The sequence below is a fragment of the Salmo trutta genome, chromosome 15 (genome assembly GCF_901001165.1).
Source record: "Salmo trutta chromosome 15, fSalTru1.1, whole genome shotgun sequence".
Lineage (NCBI taxonomy): Eukaryota > Metazoa > Chordata > Actinopteri > Salmoniformes > Salmonidae > Salmo > Salmo trutta.
Genome location: NC_042971.1, coordinates 16,287,918 through 16,303,027, shown reverse-complemented (window position 1 = coordinate 16,303,027; position 15,110 = coordinate 16,287,918). Strand labels below are relative to the sequence as shown.

Below are 15,110 nucleotides of genomic sequence, written 5' to 3'. Positions count from 1 at the left end.
CAGAGGTAATATAATAATATACATGTCATTTAGCAGATGCTTTTATCCAAAGCGACTTACAGTCATGCGTGCATACATCTTATGTATGGGTGGTCCAAGGAATCAAACCCACTATCCAGGCATCACAAGCACCATGGTCAACCAACCAAGCTACAGAGGACCACAGAGAGAGAAATGTGCGATACCAAGCAGATGCACCGAAAGAGGTCTAAGAGTGCCCGAGCACCTGCTCTTTTTCCATCCTGTGAGAAAAGTCCCCTTTCAGATTGCCTTTTTTTCGTTTTTACATTTTTATTTGACTTTAGGTCTATTTCCTCTCATGTTATTGAAAAGAGTTGCCCGTTAAACTAGCTCATTTCAAAACGACTGTATCTTGGAAAATGTCCCCCGTGCGAGCGCACGTTGCACTCGTCCTGCTGGCAGAAGCTACCAGTGCTTAACGTTAGCGTAGTAGCTAGTGTCTCCCTTTTGAGTTGTATGTGTCATCTCACTGTCAGGAACAGGAAAGGCTTCAATTTGAGTGTTTGTTAGTAGGCCTAAGAGGTCAGCAGCAGAACAAACCAAGTATGGGTAGCTGAGGCCCAGTATGGACAGATTTGTTGCCAATCAAGACTATTTTGCGTGGCTGATTGGGATGCACGACGAGTCGATAAGCCAGTGCGAATGACTAGTGCATCAGTGTTGTATCGATGTGCCTGCCGAACGGAGTTGCTTCCCACTGGGCAGCTATAACACAGTTATTTTTCTCCTCCCATTATTTTATTTCAATTAGGATAACAGCCTACACAAGAAATAACTCTTATTGATAACCATCTAGATGTCACCTTGATACATACATACAGTCTACTACTCAATTGGGAGGGCATGAATGGCAACAACACCGTTTGCCAACCACTATTCTCAGGCAACGGCATGGGTGGCAGTCACAGTAAGCACGGGCATACAACCAACAGTACACCAATCATCAGTCATTTTAATTTTAAAAAATTGTCTGTTTTAAATCTGAAATTTTACAATTATTTGTGTACAACTAACAATGAAATACGACTCAGACTCATCCTCTGGCTTCAAAACAGAAGTCCAAACTCTTGTGGTATGGAAGCTCAATGTACAGTAATTGCGCAGTAAGAAAAAAACACAGCTCAGTCAAAACCATCTAACCTATAGCTTTCGACACACCCACTCATTTTCACACGCCCACTACTTTCCTTTCGACACACCCAACTTCTTTCCATAAACCCACTACTTTCCTTTCAACTCATTTCCACACGCCCACTACTTTCAGGGCGTGTGAACTACTTTCCACTATTTCCTACTTTGCAGGAAATAAAGGCCTAGGCTACAATATATATGAACAAAAATATAAACGCAACATGTTTCATGAGCTGAAATAAAAGATCCCCGAATGTTTCCATCCACCTGACAGGTGTGGCATCTCAAGAAGCTGATGATAAACAGCATGATCATTAAACAGGTGCACCTTGTACTGGGGACAATAAAAGGCCACTCTAAAATGTGCAGTTTTGCCACTCAACACAATGCCAAAGATGTCTCAAGTTTTGAGGGAGTGTGCAATTGGCATTCTGACTGAAGGAATGTCCACCTGAGCTGTTGCCAGAGAATTTAATGTTAATTTCTCTACCATAAGCCTCCTCCAAACTCGTTTTAGAGAATTTGGCAGTATGTCCAACCAGCCTCACAACCACAGACCACGTGTAACCACGCCAGCCCAGGACCTCCACATCCGGCTTCTTCACCTGTGGGATCACCTGAGACCAGCAACCAAACTAGAATGGTTCAAACACACCAAGACAATCGTGAAGAGGGCACGACAAAGCCTATTCCCCCTCAGGAAACTAAAAAGATTTGGTATGGGTCCTGAGATCCTCAACATTTCTACAGCTGCAACATCGAGAGCATCCTGACCGGTTGCGTCACTGCCTGGTACAGCAATTGCTCGGCCTCCGACCGCAAGGCACTTCTGAGGGTAGTGCATACGGCCCAGTACATCACTGGGGCAAAGCTGCCTGCCATCCAGGACCTCTACACCAGGCGGCAAGCGGTACCGGAGTGCCAAGTCTAGGACAAAAAGGCTTCTCAACAGTTTTTACCCCCAAGCCATAAGACTCCTGAACAGGTAATCAAATGGCTACCCGGACTATTTGCATTGTGTGCCCCCACCCCCCCTCCCAGCCCCTCTTTTACGCTGCTGCTGCTCTCTGTTTATCATATATGCATAGTCCCTTTATGTCAGGGCTGGCTCAAGGAAGCAGGAGAGGTAGAGTCAAGTGCAGGAGACAGTAAATTCTTGAACACACTTTAATCCGTATGCACAAAAATAAAGACAGTCCAAACACGGCAGGGCAGGGCGCCAAACAGATACCACGCTCCAAAACCCTTATTAGACGTCCAAAATAGGGACGCAGCCCATAAATACCTCTGCGGTGATAAAACACAAAACAACCACAGGCAGAGGGAAAAAAACACACGTTTCTCAAGATTCCACAAACCTGACAAGGAACATAATCACGCACAAACACAGACATACCTCGCTAAACTAAATAACCCCCCTACTAATAACTAAACCAAAACAGGTGCGTGCCTACCTAGACCTAACCAACAGAAAGTGAAACAAAAAGGATCGATGGCAGCTAGTAGGCCGGCGACGACGACCGCCGAGCGCCGCCCGGTCGAGGTGGGGCGCCACCATCCGTCGGTTTCGTGACACTTTAACTATACATTCATGTACATACTACCTCAATTGTCCCGACTAACCAGTGCTCCCGCACATTGGCTAACAGGGCTATCTGCATTGTGTCCCACCACCCGCCAACCCCTCTTTTTACGCTACTGCTACTCTCTGTTCATCATATATGCATAGTCACTTTAACCATACCCACATGTTCATACTACCTCAATCAGCCTGACTAACCAGTGTCTGTATATAGCCTTGCTACTGTTATTTTCAAATTACTTTCTACTGTTGTTTTATTTCTTTACTTACCTACACACACACACACACACCTTTTTTTTCGCACTATTGGTTAGAGCCTGTAAGTAAGCATTTCACTGTAAGGTCTACACCTGTTGTATTCGGCGCACGTGACAAATAAACTTTGATTTGAGTTGGACAGCTGATGAAAATGAAGAGTATTTCTGTCTGTAATAAAGACCCATTGGCTGTGCCCCTGCCCAGTCATGTGAAATCCATAGATTAGGGCCTAATGAATTTATTTCCATTTACGGATTTCCTTATATGAACTGTAACTCAGTAAAACTGTTGAAATTGTTGTATTTTGCATTTATATTTTTTGTTCAGTATATATGTTGAAATTTGGCTACAGGATCATTAGATAATTACCTATGAAACTAGGGTTTAGAAACATGGTGACATGAGCTTACAACATATAACAGTGGCAAGACGCTGCAATATGTTGAAACCTCAGCATGATCAAAAGATGCAACTGTAATAGATACTTGGATAATGGAATTGGCCAGTAGAGGCCTGCTAGTTGGATATTAGTAAGTAAGTAGGTTTGCACGAGACTTGGCTTGTGTGAGCCGGAACGGCTCATAGAAGTACGATCCTATCTCCTGTTTCTGAGGCAGCTTGATGTACAAGTACACCCCCTGGAGAGGACGCAGGTCTATCTCAGGAGTTGGATATTAGTATAAACTTGGATTTATAGTACAATTTCACATTACTTTACCCTCATAATATAGTGTAAGAACAGTGTAATATTCTTGTAAAGTGGGGACCTACAGTGTAGAATATATATAAAGCATTTCTTAATAACATTGAGATCCACCAGTCTGCCTTGAAGCAAGTGCAGTTCAATATAAAAGGTACTCAGTCAGTACAAACCAATTTCCCTTCAGTATTAAAGTACAATAGGTGTAATACAGGAGAGAAAATAATAGCCGAGGTAAAACACAGTAACATGGTGCATATGATCAATATGTGCCAGGGTGGTGGTGTGAAGTTTAGAGCACCCTGAGCCTGTGAGAGCATTACTTCCCAATTAGACATGACTTCTATGATGTGAGCCTGTGAGAGCATAACTTCCTAATTAGACACGATTTACATGACGTGTGATCTCATTAACTCTACACCATTTGTAACAATGTAACATTTCTAATGACCTTCTTTATTAACAAGGTTTCTCTCTAAAAACCCTCTGTTTTGTTACATCCGGGGCTCCGTAGCTCTGTTGACTGCAGTGTCAAAGGGCGCTGCATTAAAACGTTTCTTTTTTTAATTGTCAGTATAGTTCGCTCATAGGAAGACTGCAAAATACAAAATCAGGTCCCCCACTGACAATGTGATGGTTCTAGAGCTTTAAAGGGATGGCACAGACTTCAGATTAGTGTCTTTAGTTGTTTTCCCTTTTATTCAAATACCTTCTACATGAAATATGTACTGGGGTTCCTTAAACAAGCCAAGCTATGCAGTGGTTACATAAACAGCCCACAAGTCCTTGACAGTGACCTGATAATGTAGAGTACCCGATGAAGCGTTTGTCATGTACATACTGGGTGGGGCCGATAAAGTGGATGGATAGATCGTCCAATGAGAAATGGATGAGTCAGACGACCGCCTTTGACTTGTGAGATAGCAGCTTTATCTGTGTGTGTATCTTCTCAAGCAACCATTAGCCAATCAGGACTTGAGGTGAGGCCATATATCATCCGTTTAACCACACTGCCCAATACACACTGACACATTTGTTTTTGTGTTTGGCTCTTTACTCCAGCACCTTGGATTTGAAATGATACGATGACTATGAGGATAAAGTGTAGACTGTAAGCTATTGCTGAGCGATTAGTGCTTTTTGAGGTCAGTTCGGTTTCGGTTAGATTATTAAAAAAATTATCACGGTTTTCAATTTTGTTTGAGATTTTTTACTTTAAGTATATGATGAAATAATGGCATTAAAAATTATTAAAGCGTATTAATGTAAACGCCAAAGCCAAAAATAGTGAACATTCAATTGCCAAAACATTGAAAATATTCCATAGTCTTTGTCAGGTCCACATAGAAAATAGGAAATTACTATAAAAGAAAAAAATATTTCAGTTGTGTACATTACTTAGTTTTATTTGAGTACTTTATAATTCTTCATTCCTTAGTCATCATCATATCTCATCTCCGCTTAGGCAGCAGCAGAAATGAATGGCAAAAAATGTAATGTGTCAATTTGGAGTCCCTTTTGTTGTAAATAAGAATAGAATATGTTTCTAAACACCTCTACATTAATGTGGATGCTACCAAGATTACGGATAGTCCTGAATGAATCATGAATAATGATGAGTGAGAAAGTCACAGATGCACAAATTTCATAACCCCGAAACATGCTAACCTCTCACCATTACAATAACAGGGGAGATTAGCATTTTTTGGGGTGTATGATATTTGTACATCTGTTACTTTCTCATCATTATTCACGATTCATTCAGGAATATCCGTTATCATGGTAGGATCCACATTAATGTAGAAGTGTTTGGAAAAATATTATACTCTTAGTTACAATTAAATTTACTCCACGTCGACACAATACATAATTTACCATTCATTTCTAATGGGCAAACAGCAAATGCATCCAACAAGTTTGCAGAGTCACAAGTTTGATGTAATCATTGTGTGTTAGGCATATGGGACCAAATACTAAACTTTTGACTACTTTAATACAGATACAGTACCAGTCAAATGTTTGGACACACCTACTGACACACCTACTGAAATGCATTCCAGGTGACTTCCTCATGAAGCTGGTTGAGAGAATGCCAATAGTGTTTTTCTTTATTTTGACTATTTTCTACATTGTAGAATAATAGTGAAGACATCAATACTATGAAATAATACATATGGAATCATGTACAGTACCAAAAAAGATAGATTTTAGATTCTTCTAAGTAGCCACCCTTTGCCTTGATTACAGCTTTGCACACTCTTGGCATTCTCTCAACCAGCTTCATGAGGAATGCTTTTCCAACAGCCTTGAAGGAGTTCCCACATATTCTGAGCACTTGTTGGCTGCTTTTACTTCACTCTGCCGTCCAACTCATCCCAAACCATTACAATTGGATTGAGGTCGGGTGATTGTGGAGGCCAGGTATCTGATGACGCACTCTATCACTCTCCTTCTTGGTCAAAAAGCCCTTACACAGCCTGGAGGTGTTTTGGGTCATTGTCCTGTTAAAAAAACAAATTATAGTACCATTAAGCGCAAACCAGATGGGATGGCGTTTCACTGCAGAATGCTGTGGTAGCCATGCTGGTTAAGTGTGCCTTAAATTCTAAATAAATCACAGACAGTGTCACCAGCAAAGCACCATCACACCTCCTCCTCCATGCTTCACGGTGGGAACCACACATGCTGAGATCATCCGTTCACCTACTCTTTGTCTCACAAAGACACAGCGGTTGAAACCAAATATCTCAAATTTGGACTCATCAGACCAAAGGACAGATGTCCACCGGTCTAATGTCCATTGCTCGTGTTTCTTGGCCCAAGCAAGTCTCTTCTTCTTATTGGTGTCCTTGAGTAGTGGTTTCTTTGCAGCAATTCGACCATGAAGGCCTGATTCACGAAGTCTCCTCTGAACAGTTGATGTGTCTGTTACTGGAACTCTGAAAAGCATGTATTTGGGCTGCAATCTGAGGTGCAGTTAACTCTAATGAACTTATCCTCTGCAGCAGAGGTAACTCTGGGTGTTCTTTTCCTGTGGCATTACTCATGAGTGCCAGTTTTGTGGTAGCGCTTAATGGTTTTTGCGACTGCACTTGAAGAAACTTTCAAAGATCTTGAAATGTTCCGCATTGACTGACCTTCATGTCTTAAAGTAATGATGTACTGTAAGAAGCCACTGCTCCAAAACCGCCATAAAAAAGCCAGACTACGGTTTGCAACTGCACATGGGGACAAAGATCGTACTTTTTGGAGAAATGTCCTCTGGTCTTATGAAACAAAAATAGAACTGTTTGGCCATCGTTATGTTTGGAGAAAAAAGGGGGAGGCTTGCAAGCCGAAGAACACCATCACAACCGTGAAGCACGGGGGTGGCAGCATCATGCTGTGGGGGTGCTTTGCTGCAGGAGGGACTGGTGCACTTCACAAAAGAGATGGCATCATGAGGATAGAAAATTATTTGTTGAAGCAGCATCTCAAGACATCAGTCAGGAAGTTAAAGCTTGGTCGGTAATGGGTCTTCCAAATGGACAATGACCTCAAGCATACTTCCAAAGTTGTGGCAAAATGGCATAAGGACAACAAAATCAAGGTATTGGAGTGGCATCACAAAGCCCTGACCTCATACCTATATAAAATGTTTGGGCAGAACTGAAAAAGCATGTGCAAGCAAGGTGGCTTACAAACCTGAATCAGTTACACCAGCTCTGTCAGGAGGAATGGGCCAAAATTCACCCAACTTATTGTGGGAAGCTTGTGGAACACTACCCAAAACATTTGACCCAAGTTAAACAATTTAAAGGCAATGCTACCAAATACTAATTGAGTGTATGTAAACTTCTGACCCACTGGGAATGTGATGGAAGAAGTAAAAGCTGAAATAAATCATTCTCTCTACCATTATTCTGACATTTCACATTCTTAAAATAAAGTGGTGATCCTAACTGACCTAAGACAGGGAATGTTTACTAAGATTAAATGTCAGGAATTGTGAAAAACTGAGTTTAAATGTTTTTGGCTAATGTGTATGTAAACTTCCGACTTCAACTGTATGTGTTATTGCATAGTGTTGATGTCTTCACTATTATTTAAAAATGTATAAAATAGTATAAATAAATAAAAATCCTGGAAGGAGTAGGTGTGTCTAAACTTTTGACTGGTACTGTATAAGTGAATCTGTCCCAATACTTTTGGTCCCCTAAAATGGGGGGACTATGTACAAAAAGTACTGTCATTTCTAAATGGTTCACCCGATATGGATGACAATACCTTCAAATTAAAGCTGACAGTCTGTCACTTTCCCAGTACTTTTGGAGCTCAGAGTATATGGCAACATTGCCTTCGAAGTTTTTCGCTGTTATGTTTAAGTAAACGCTCCAACCCATGCTTTCTTTTTATGTTCTCTTGCCGGATAGGTGACACTTGTATTTGTATATTTCCTGTTCTCATGTTCTCCTTTGACTGCTCTGTTCTAGGTGATTCCCCAGGCCAGTGTTGGAGAGGTGCACCACACCATCCATACCCCCTTCCAGAGGGTTGATGACTTCTTCATCCCCCCAACCAACCTCATTATCACACACGTCAGGTACAGAAGGCCCGTTAACCTTTAACACTGGTGACCTCACCAACTCATCTTTGCGATCTCTCTCAAATGGAGGAGAAAAGAGCAAATTATAATTTAATGAGAATCCTAACCACACCGTAATCACCCAAAAAAGACCATTAACCTTTCCCTTGAACTTTGTCGTCTTAGGTTTGGCTTCGTCTTCCTCAAATCTGAACCTGCGGTGCATAAGATTGACTTGGAGACCTTCCACCGAGTCAAAACCATCAGCCTGAAGAACTACAGCTGTGTGCCCGTCAGCATGGCCTACACACACCTGAGTGGCTTTTACTTCATTCAGTGCCAGTCTCAGAGCAGGGACCCCTCGTCAGCCCAGCCACAGCTCCTCATCGACAGTGTCACCGACACTGTCATTGGGCCCAACCTCAACATCACTGGCCAGCCCTATGTGTCCCCGGACGGCCGCTACATCATCACCCCTGACCAGCAGCGCGGCAAGGTCAGAGTTCAGACAGTGTCCTTCCAGGGGGTGCTGGGTCTGAGCCGGGAGCTGGACACCTCTCTCCTTGTGTCCGACCTGATCTTCCAGCCCTCCTTCACTAAGTCCAACCAGTACACTGTGGTAGCTGCCTCTGGCTCAGGCACAGACCTGCTCTTCTCTGACCTGGCGACAGGGCACATTGAGGTCCTCAGAAGCCTCAAGGAGCCCCTGTCACACCACACCTGGCCCTGGGGGGGGCCCAACAGGGTGGTGGTGTCCAGCGGACTGTTTGGCCAGTACTTGGTCACTCCCTCAGCGGAATCCCTCTTTGTGTTGAACGGCAAACTGAACACGCCCCACTGTGAGGTGTCAGACATCAAGAGAGGGAACACAGTGGTGTGGGTGGGAGAGGTATGAGAGAGTGGGAAGAAGGGGAAAGGGAGAGAAAGAGAGGGAGAGATCAGGCCAAAACACTTAAGATATATATGGACATAAGTGGACTCAACCCTGGGACTGAGCGCGAGGAACACGCCTGGATTATTGTAACAAAAGTACACAAAAAATAGTAATTGAAAAAAAATATTTAGAAAATCGTATTATGGTATTTTTTATGGGGAGAAGGTGGGTGGTGAGTTCCTTTAGTGCAACTGTGATCTATGTGTACTTAACTAAGAGGAGTTGTACATTGCACTTCCTTGTAACACTGCAGATAACAGGAGGGATATAATGAGGACATTTTGAAAATTTAACTATGCACAACGCTCACTTTTTTAGACTAACGCTTTTTGGTTTCGAGATGTTTGTCGTTCACCAGTACTGCAAATAGTCCCAACAAGACGTCTGTCTGCCTCTAGTGTATACATGTGTTTGCGGTCCTTTTCAAAACCACAGCACCCTGTTACTCGCCTTTGTCCTTGTCCATGTTATTGTACGCTTTCTGTAAAAGCTCTCATGCTGACTAACACATACAGGTTGGCTTGAAACATGTTGTACCGTATTAGTCATGACCTGTTACTTTCCAAAGAGAATACTTTTCCATCCCTTAGCTAAGAACAGTATCTAATAGCATACAGTAGAAAACCCATCGGTGGATAACATGTTATTGTACAAAGAATATATATGGTATAGTATGTCCCCCACCCTCTCTCACACAGTAAGCCTACTTCCAGTTTTGATCCAGTGACCTCCTAGTCCTCTGTCCACTAAGTCTAGCATTGTAAGGGTCTTGTTCATCAGCATGGAGGTATTGTAAGTCCTGTGTATCCAGTTTCCCTATAGCTTAGTTTCCATTCTTCAACTGCTCGACAACTGAAAAACAGCTTTCCCTCATAAGGAGTAGCTGTGCCTGTTACCCTAATGTTGGCTAGTACTGTATGTGACGAGCAAGTAATAGCAAAACAAGACTGTAAAAAAAGACACAAACCAAGATTAACAGATGTGTTGCTTATGTTTGCGATTTAGATATGTGTTGCTACGGTAACTGCCTTTGCTCAATCTGACACAGAAGCAAAGGCTTGATGACATTTCTTAGAACACTGTTGTATTGAGAGAGAAATATGTGTGTATTCCAGGAGTGAGGCAGAGATGTGTAATATATATATTCAAAAAGCCCAATTTGAAGCCCAATTATTTTACGGTCATGGAAAAATAACATTTCAGTAATTGCCATCAAAAAGCATCAGGCACCCAGACCAAAGTACTTATTGTGCCACCATTACAGAGTAACTTCAGAATAATTCATATGAGTCACCACCAAAGGCATCATCAGAACTGAGTGTTCCATATGCATGTACTGAGAGTTGAGGCTCATCTCACTAATATTGTTTAAGAGCATTTCGGCTGGGATTCAATCAAAGGCGCGTTATCAACAAGGTAATTTCTGCTTGTCAACAAGGTAATTTCTGCATCATTTATAGTGAATGCAATATCCCCACTCGTCAGGAAAATTGCCTTTAAAAGGTGCATTGCTGCTAGTGCAATGTGCTTATCATCAATGCGCCTCTGATTGAATCCCGGCCTTCAAGTACACAGGATCACAAACAGTACAGTTGCTGGTGAAAATGTCACATATATTACATACCTGGTCTCTAACCAAGACCATGGCTGCAAACCTGAACCTCTTGGTATGATATTGACATTAGAGACACTGTTGTAGATATAAATTGTTCTTGTTTAGAACACATTCAAACAAGTCCAGTTTTCTTTATGCATTTGGTGTGTTCTTGTTTATGAGGGAAATGGTTTGTAAAATAATATCTAATAAAATGACCAAAAAAAACGTGCAGCTGTGTCACATTATAAATTACTTTGAACATAAAATATGTGAATATTCAGGGACAAATTTCATCAAACGCATATGTTTGTTGCTAATGTGAGGACAAACTATGATATATAACCCCAAACTGATGCTGTATATGTATTTCAACGTTCATTACATAGGTTGTTAGAGCTACAGTTACATCAAATTGTTACGAGTTTGTTGATATCTGAGCCTCTGGATATGGCTCTTTTGTGCAGCAGTTTCTCATACAGTACGTCATCCTGACACCTGGACAGCACAGGTCTGAAAACGTTGCAGACATCCCTTTGTCACATCTGACTCTCTTCACAATACTCTTCTTCCATCCAAAGCCCAATCGATCCAGTGCAGCTTTCTGTCTGAAACCAGGCAAGAGTAGTTTCTAAATGAGGAGTACCATTTGTAATGCTCGGAAGAGTGGTGCAGACCCGCCAATGGCGAACACAGCAGCACTTTATGTTTTTTCTGTTGAGTTGAGTCAGGATGTGTCCAGTGGTAATGGGTTTTGGGTTGCCCCAGGACAACATAGCTCTTCTTCAGCAGTTACGACAATGACCAGTCTCAACGGGGGACTTCTTGCTAACTAGAGCGCCAGTATTATGACTGAGAAAAAACCCATCCAGTCAGCAGACATTCTTTACTATTAGGACGAAACTGTATTGTATAGTGACATTGACTAAACACTAACAATATATTAGCATTGTGCTGATACGTGGCTGAAACATCCATTTTTATCACTGTTTATACTTGGCTCTAACATGCATCCTTCGTTCTGATCTTGTCCTGATCTTGTCCTGATCTTGTCCTTATCTTGTCTGTTTACATTTATAAGATCTGATAACAATCAGATCACAATGCATCTTTTAATCGTCTACTGCTGCCTAAAATTGTGGGCACAATTAGAATGTGATCAGGACAAAGGATGCATGTTAGCACCAGGTATAAATGGGGCTTGAGTTACCATCCCTCAGTAACTGGCTAAGGAACGGCAAGATACGCCTGCCTCTAAATCTCACATTGTTAACAGAGCTACACAGTTCTTTAAGCACTAAAAACCACATAGTTATCAGATATGAATTCATATAGGCTCAACTAAGAGTATTCAAATCAGCAGATATGTCAAATGTTTTATAAATATCAACAACACAAGAGGCCTAAATTAGAGTATAAATGTGTGCTGTTCTAAGATCTTTGGCAACCTAGGCAACCTTAAAGGCTTGTAGCTGTATCCGTGCTGGTTTATCTCTATGCAACACATTCTCATTGTTAAGGCAATAACTGTTGTATGATGTATGTGTTTTGTGAGTAGATTTTTCCTAAGATGTTAAAACAGTCTGGGTGTATAAATGTATTACTTCTCCTCCAATTGTTAAAGGGAAAGTCCACTCAAAAACGATATTTTAGTATTTTCTTTTGATTTGTCCACTTGGTGATGCGTTTTGAATCATATGATGCATTTTGCATCATCATGATGATGTGGCACGTGACACTTTGCTTCTTGAAATTCCTTTATCTTGAAAACTTGACTGCTGACATGCAAAACATTTTGGGACTGTATCAACAGTGGATTAATGAAAAAAATACCAAAATATCATTTTTGAGTGGAGTTTCCCTTTAATGACTCCTATGCTTTTTTTCCCCACCCAAAAATTGCCTCTGTACAATAATATATTAAAATATTCAGAGATTTTTTTTAAATATATTTTTGAGTTGCTTCATCTGAACTGAAATGTATGGAACCAGTGTCTATACCTCATATTATCTACCCACAGACAAGACCCAGCTCACCAGTGATGTATTTTAATTAGCATTGACTGTAAGGATATGACATACTGTACTGTATATTGTATTGTGTTGCCTGGGATGTAATTTTTCTTTCCCCCCCCCCAGTTTTACAATAAAATATAAAATGGAGTATTTACTAAGAAGCGTATTTTCTTCTAACCATTCAGTTTTTTAGGAACATGCTACAGAATTGGCAAATAATGAGAATGGAACCAAATTCTCATTAGATGCTATTTATCTCACCACCCAATCTATGGATGCCAAAACAGAGGATAAAAGAGAACACGCAAAGATTGTTTCTGTTATGAAGATGCATTGCCTCTTAAGTAAAAATTGGAATATGAATGATACGTTAGCTCCCCTAAATGCAACAAAACTCAAACTTTAGGTGGTCACTAAATGCTCATTTAACCATTCTTCTATGTCTTTAAAATGCAGTGGCAAATATGTTTTACAGTGGTAAATAGTAAAATAAAAGCTTCGAAATGAAACGAACACCCCAACCTCTCTGTCCAACCAGTAACCATCTCAGAGCATTTTGTATTATTCTGTACGTGAATCCGGGACAGTCCATTTATGTTACGTTTAGTATGGTTATATAAGACAGATGGTTACTTAAGGAAAAAACAAAAGGTGGTTGCTCTGAGTGGATGGGTGGGTGTATAACGGGAACGTCTAGAAACCCAAAGGTTGCGAGTTTGAATCTTTAGCAATTAAGCTAACTAGCAACTTTTCAACTACTTACTACTTTTTAGCTGCTTGCAACTACTTAGCATGTTAGTTAAACCTTCCCCTAACCCTAACCTGAACCCTTTTAGTTAACCCTTCACCTAAACCTTAACCGTTTTAGCTAACCCTTCCTCTAACCTTTACAGTTTAACCTAACTCCTAAACTTAGCCCTAACCTTCACCCTAACCCATAGCCTAGCTAACATTAGCGAGCTAGTTAACGTTAGCCACTTAGCTAGAATTCTTAACATATCATATGTTTTGCTAATTTGTAACATATTGTACGTTTTGCCGATTTGAAACATATTGTATGTTTTGTAAATTCGGGAACATACACTATATATACAAAAGTATGTGAACACCCCTTCAAATTAGTGGATTCGGCTATTTCAGCCACACCCATTTCTGACAGGTGTTTAAAATCGAGCAAACAGACACGCAATCTCCATAGACAAACATTGGCAGTAGAATGGCCTTACTGAAGAGCTCAGTGACTTTCAGCATGGCACCGTCATAGGATGCCACTTTTCCAACAAGTCAGTTCATCAAATTTCTGCCCTGCTAGAGTTGCCCCGGTCAACTGTAAGTGCTGTTATTGCGAAGTGGAAACATCTAGGAGCAACCATGGCTCAGCCGCGAAGTGGTAGGCCACCAAGCTCACAGAACTGGACCACCGAGTGCTGAAGTGCGTAGCACGTAAAAATTGTATGTCCTTGGTTGCAACGCTCACTACCGAGTTCCAAACTACCTCTGGAAGCAACATCAGCACACAAATTCTTCATCGAGAGCTTCATGAAATGGGTGTCCATGGCCGAGCAGCCGCACACAAGCCTAAGATTACCATGCGCAATGCCAAGTGTTGGACTCTGGAGCAGTGGAAACAGGTTCTCTGCAATAATGAATCATGATTCACCATCTGGCAGTCCAACGGACTAATCTAGGTTTGGCGGATGCCAGGAGAACGCTACCTGCCCCAATGCAAAGTGCCAACTGTAAAGTTTGGTGGAGGAGAAATACTGGTCTGGGCTGTTTTTCATGATTCGGGTTAGGCCCCTTAATTCCAGTGAAGGGAAATCTTAACACTAAAGCATACAATAACATTCTAGACGATTCTCTGCTTCCAACTTTGTGGCAACAGTTTGGGGAAGGCCCTTTCCTGTTTCAGCATGATAATGCCCCCACAAGGGCAGGGTTGAAGTAGTGCACTATATAGGAAATAGGGTTCCATTTGGGGCGCATCCCGCCACCATCTCCCAGGAGTCCAAACATCACCAGGATAGAACTCTTCGATCCATCATGCAGTCTTCCAGGCTCTCCTGGGAAAAGTTGGCAATGAGATTGTGATGGTCCCAGGGAAAAAGAAGTAAATGTTTCATCATAATAAGAACTTTGAGATGATGTGAAGAAAATATGCGGAAATACTGGATTTGTAATGGATGCTTGGCAAAGCTCCAATTAATTATGCTTGGCAAATCTCCAATTAAAGCTCCCATTTTCAATATGTTTTTGTCTGCATGGCATTTTGTACAGTAGTTTCATATTAATATACTTAATTTACTTCAT

The 15,110-nt window shown here is 41.4% G+C and overlaps 1 protein-coding gene across 1 annotated transcript in view; it reads left to right on the top strand.

Moving 5' to 3' along the window:
- Positions 1–12,947, top strand: part of LOC115148555 (follistatin-related protein 4) — a 224,332-nt gene extending 211,385 nt beyond the window's left edge. The window contains exons 15-16 of the mRNA XM_029690540.1: positions 8,165–8,274; positions 8,443–12,947. Of these exons, the coding sequence (XP_029546400.1) occupies positions 8,165–8,274; positions 8,443–9,151 (819 nt within the window). The 3' untranslated portion in view covers positions 9,152–12,947. The remainder of the gene's footprint in view (positions 1–8,164; positions 8,275–8,442) is intronic.
- Positions 12,948–15,110: the final 2,163 nt, after the last annotated feature.